Here is a 6,000-nt window from a genome sequence, read left to right as displayed (position 1 = left end):
GCAGAGTTTTGCATGCGCAACAGTTTGGAGCAGACATTTTCTCTCTCTCTCCTATTTCAATAGGAGAGAGAGAAAATATTATTGATTATGTATTGTAAAAACAACCTGAGGATTGATTCGAAAAAACGCTTGACATGTTTCTACGAACTTTACGGATACTATTTAGAATGTGGATTTCTGAACATAACGCGCCAACTAAATGGATGTATTTTGGATATAAAAATAATCTTTATGGAACAAAAGGAACATTTAATGTGTAACTGGGAGTCTCGTGAGTACAAACATCTGAAGATCATCAAAGGTAAGCGATTCATTTTATTGCTTTTCTTTTCTGACTTTCATGACCAATCTACTTGGCTGCTAGTAATGTTTTGTCTGCTGAGAGAGATGTCCTTACATAAACGCTTGGTATGCTTTCGCCGAAAAGCTTTTTTGAAACCTGACACGCCAGGTGGATTAACAACAAGCTATGTTGCACTTGTGATTTCATGAAAATTACATATTTTTAGTAATTTCATTTGAATTTGGCGCTCTGCAATTCAGCGGATGTTGACGGATCCCGCTAAAGGCATGGGTGCATCAATAAGTTAACGGACTTGCCTAGTAAAATAAAGGTTAAATATAAATATATATTTCTTTACCCTACCTGGTCAAATGAATATCAACTAAATCAACTATACCCATAATAAATCCTTTATTCATGTTTAATAAACATGTTTACTAAATACCTTATTTATGTTTCATAGAGGTGTTATTAATGTGCATTTACCTTGGCGATGTCCTCCTGGAAGGCCATGAAGTTGAGATATGTGATGTTGACCATGTCTGGTCCGCTCACCACCGTCAGCATCCTGTTCTCCATCTTCCCCACCAGGGTGCTCACGTCCAGAAGCTCTCGCAGCTTCATGTCCTATTTAGATACAGAAACACAATAACACCGCAGGTAAGTAACTTGTCAATTCCACAACAACATAGTTGTAATACTGTATCCATTCCCTCGCCCACATGTACACATGGCTTCATGCATTTCACACATGCAGTATTACAACCACGGCAGCTCTAGCAGTCTTGAAGCTTCTCAACAATCCCCACAATCCACCCTCCCTGATCTTTGACTTTGTGACTCTCTGGAAGTCCAAATCCAGGAAGTATCAGGAAGACTCCCACTGTCTGGCACCTCTGAAATGACATCAACAACCTAATCAACCGACCAGATCACGATTTGATGTCCTGAGAATGTGGAGCCTGTGGTTGTCTAGGTAACACATTAGACCAATTTGGTCAGAAATGATCAGCTCTTCAAGATGGAAGAGCCACAGAGCTGTGTGTGTGTGTGTGTGTGTGTGTGTGTGTGTGTGTGTGTGTGTGTGTGTGTGTGTGTGTGTGTGTGTGTGTGTGTGTGTGTGTGTGTGTGTGTGTGTGTGTGTGTGTGTGTGTGTGTGTGTGGAAGCGCATGCGTGTTGTTGTATCATGTCCCAGTATATTCGAGGTGGTTGCTTCTCAAAATGGTTAATGAGGTGAGTTACTGGACGTGTCCCCACAGGCTACAATGCAAAGGGCTCTCAGTTATCGCCATTACACTGCAACAGGAAACGTCTGTTTCCCTGTATGAGAGACTGAGTGGCAGGTTTGGGGCAGACATGCTCAGTTAGTGTGACTTCACTGAGGGCGGCTGGCTGAATGACGCAACTGATAAATAAGAGATGACTTTAGGAGCTGACAGAATGGAGATTAGCAACACATTATCATCATCATCGTCATCAGTCCATTGGGACCTGGCGGCTCAGCATCATAGAGCGTCTTCTGGTAACGTCAGCTATGATGTCACACATAGAAACGCACGCAGTGACTCGCACATTTGAACACACACACACACACACACACACACACACACACACACACACACACACACACACACACACACACACACACACACACACACACACACACACACACACACACACACACACACACACACACACACACACACACACACACACACACACACACACACACACACTGAGCTGTCACCAACCATTATATTACTTGGGACAGGCTTTATGAATCATTGTCATTAATATTCATGTTATGGCTTAATTTGTTATGAATGTACTGTATGTTGTTATGAATGTACTGCATGTTGTTATGAATGTACTGTATATTGTTATGAATGTACTGAATGTTGTTATGAAATGTACTGTATGTTGTTATGAATGTACTGCATGTTGTTATGAATGTACTGTATATTGTTATGAATGTACTGAATGTTGTTAGGAAATGTACAGTATGTTGTTATGAATGTACTGTATGTTGTTATGAAATGTACAGTATGTTGTTATAAATGTACTGCATATTGTTATGAAATGTACTGTATGTTGTTATGAAATGTACTGTATGTTGTTATGAAATGTACTGTGTATTTATATGAATGTACTGCATGTTGTTATGAAATGTACTGCATGTTGTTATGAAATGTACTGTATGTTGTTATAAATGTACTGTATGTTGTTATAAATGTACTGCATGTTGTTATGAAATGTACTGTATGTTGTTATGAAATGTACAGTATGTTGTTATGAATGTACTGTATGTTGTTATAAATGTACTGCATGTTGTTATGAATGTACTGTATGTTGTTATAAATGTACTGCATGTTGTTATGAATGTACTGCATGTTGTTATGAATGTACTGCATATTGTTATGAAATGTACTGCATGTTGTTATGAAATGTACTGTATGTTGTTATAAATGTACTGCATGTTGTTATGAAATTGTCACGCCTTGGTCATTGTTATTTTGTGTTTTCGTTATATATTTGTTAGGCCAGGGTGTGACATGGGTTTATTGTGTTGTCGTATTGGGTTTTTTGTAGGCATTGGGATTGTGGTTGATTAGGGGTGTGTCTAGTTTAGGCTGAGCTGCCTGAGGTGGTTCTCAATCAGAGTCAGGTGATTCTTGTTGTCTCTGATAGGGAACCGTATTTAGGTAGCCTGGGTTTCAGCAAGGTGCTGCCAGTCTGCAAGGTGCTGCCAGCCTGCATGGAGCAGCCAGAGCTGTCAGTCTGCATGATGCAGCCAGAGCCTGGGTTTCACTGTGTATTTATATGAATGTACTGCATGTTGTTATGAATGTACTGCATGTTGTTATGAAATGTACTGTATGTTGTTATGAATGTACTGCATGTTGTTATGAAATGTACTGTATGTTGTTATAAATGTACTGCATGAAATGTACTGTATGTTGTTATGAAAGTACTGCATGTTGTTATGAATGTACTGTGTATTTATATATGAATGTACTGCATGTTGTTATGAATGTACTGCATGTTGTTATGAATGTAGTATGTTGTTATGAATGTACTGTGTATTTATATGAATGTACTGCATGTTGTTATGAATGTACTGTGTATTTATATGAATGTACTGCATGTTGTTATGAATGTACTGCATGTTGTTATGAATGTACTGCATGTTGTTATGAATGTACTGTATGTTGTTATGAATGTAGTATGTTGTTATGAATGTACTGTGTATGTATATGAATGTACTGCATGTTGTTATGAATGTACTGTGTATTTATATGAATGTACTGCATGTTGTTATGAATGTACTTCATGTGGTAAATGTATCTCCTATATTATGTCATCTGTGGATTGACCAGAGGTTGAGAGACACTGGGTCTGTATAGCACCAGAGGTTGAGAGACACTGGGTCTGTATAGCACCAGAGGTTGTGAGACACTGGGTCTGTATAGCACCAGAGGTTGAGAGACACTGGGTCTGTATAGCACCAGAGGTTGAGAGACACTGGGTCTGTATAGCACCAGAGGTTGAGAGGCACTGGGTCTGTATAGCACCAGAGGTTGTGAGACACTGGGTCTGTATAGCACCAGAGGTTGAGAGACACGGGGTCTGTATAGCACCAGAGGTTGAGAGACATTGGGTCTGTATAGCACCAGAGGTTGTGTAAACCATGCTTTTGTAATAAGTAATCTTTCATGACACTATTCCTATAGGCTTTAGCTCAGTTGGATAACACGGTTGTGGGGCAAAATACCTGTGTTCAATACCCAGTTGCTCACACTTGTATGACCAGTGAAATGGTTTATATGATGCCTCCGCATTCAGTAAAGATGCTGGTCTGCTGCAGTGTAAATACACATTTTACATGACATAGAAACACACAGACAACCTCATCACAATGTAAACCATGTAATGGCAGAGCGACTGGGCTCCAAGGCACCAGAAACAACTAACATGATATTTCTCTCCCCTCTGATATCAGGGCAGCATACAAAGTGGTTCCGCTAGCATAATTATTAACACAACAAAGATAGTCTGTAAAGCATTTTGCCGCGGAAGCAAATTTACCCAATCAAACAAAAAGCATTCCGTGCCGTGTCACACTGATAAACGTACCCTACATGTCCCTGACGCCCTCCAATCAAATCACCTGGGTGTATATTATCTACAAATCACCTGTTGTATATTATCTACTTCGCTTGCTTTGGCAGTGTTTCCCATGCCAATAAAGCCCATTGAATTGAGAGGGAAAGTGGGGAAGAGAGACAGGGAAAGTTGAGGAGAGAGAGGAAGAGACAGAGGAAAAGTTGAAGAGAGATAAGAAGAGTAAGAGGGAAAGTGAGGGAAAGAGTGAAGGTGAGATGGAGGAAAAGATGGAGAAGAGAGACACTCACGTGCATACAGACACACACTCACACATAGACACTCACGTGCATACAGACACACACTCACACACTCACATGCATACAGACACACACTCACACACAGACACTCACATGCATACAGACACACACTCACACACAGACACTCACATGCATACAGAGACACACACACACACACACACACACACACACACACACACACACACACACACACACACACACACACACACACACACACACACACACACACACACACACACACACACACACACACACACACACACACACACACACACACACACACACACACACACACACACACACACACACACACACACACACACACACACACACACACACACACACACACTTAACAAACAATGTCTGAGGAACGACAGCCTTAAAGTTTTTTTGCCAAATACAAAGACAGGCCTTACTTCTTGGAAAGTGTGTCTAATATAGGTTTAATTCCCCACTGATTACTGTAGTGTAAAGAGATGGTTGGAGAAACATCTCACGCCTACAGTCTCTCAGACGTGCTAAGAACAAAGTTCTTCCATTCTTCATGAAGCATATGCCAAAGTTAGATGAGGCTGCATAGAATGTTGTTTCAACTGGATCAAGCCATTATTGCTATAATTTTCTGGAATCATCTTGAGGCCATGGCAGACATCCAGAGAAACGTCTTCTGTCTACATGTACTGTACAGCATACTGATAGATAAAGAGACAGTATACTATATGCAGGTGCTTTGCAGAAATACAGTAAAGTAGCACTCTGCAAATGAATGCAAACCTCATCCTCCACTGAAAGCATCCTAAACAGATTTCTGCCTGTACTATACACAGACAGACACACAGAGGGAGAGTTGTGCTGCACAGCAGTGGGTGGAGACCGGAGACCAGCAAGATCGATAGGCTGAAAAGTGCTGATTTATATGACCAATCAATCTTGCCGCACTTAGATGTTTAAAATGGTAGCCACGTCATCAATCAGTGGATTGAAAAATCACTTTCAATTTGCAAAAACAGAACAGCAAAGTGCCCCTAGGTAGCGATGGGACTCTGATAGATGAGATGAGAAGGGTTTGGTGTTGAGACACATCAAGACGTGTCAGAACATCAAATGCATATTTCATTGATGGATTTTTGTTGTTTGAACAGCGGAGCCTTTTGATATTGTTTTGTATGAAACTTGTAGATGGAACAGGAAAAGACAAGTTAATTTCCATACCTCTACAGCTGACTGTGTGTTGTTGAGAGAGAGAGAGGAAGAGAGAGAGCGAGAGAGAGAGGAAGAGAGAGAGAGAGAGAGGA

The 6,000-nt window shown here is 40.6% G+C and overlaps 1 protein-coding gene across 3 annotated transcripts in view; it reads right to left on the bottom strand.

Moving 5' to 3' along the window:
• Nucleotides 1-6,000, bottom strand: part of LOC123995278 (1-phosphatidylinositol 4,5-bisphosphate phosphodiesterase beta-1-like) — a 362,073-nt gene that overhangs the window by 174,283 nt on the left and 181,790 nt on the right. For all 3 annotated transcript variants that reach the window (XR_006831799.1, XM_046298779.1, XM_046298778.1), the window contains exon 4: nucleotides 770-910. Coding sequence is in view for 2 of the 3 variants with exons in the window: in XM_046298779.1 (XP_046154735.1) it covers nucleotides 770-910 (141 nt within the window). In the remaining variant the exon portion in view is untranslated. The remainder of the gene's footprint in view (nucleotides 1-769; nucleotides 911-6,000) is intronic.

This window comes from Oncorhynchus gorbuscha, linkage group LG14 (assembly GCF_021184085.1).
Source record: "Oncorhynchus gorbuscha isolate QuinsamMale2020 ecotype Even-year linkage group LG14, OgorEven_v1.0, whole genome shotgun sequence".
Taxonomy (NCBI): Eukaryota; Metazoa; Chordata; class Actinopteri; order Salmoniformes; family Salmonidae; genus Oncorhynchus; species Oncorhynchus gorbuscha.
Note: the sequence above shows the minus strand (reverse complement) of the source record. Positions and strands in the feature narration are given on the sequence as shown.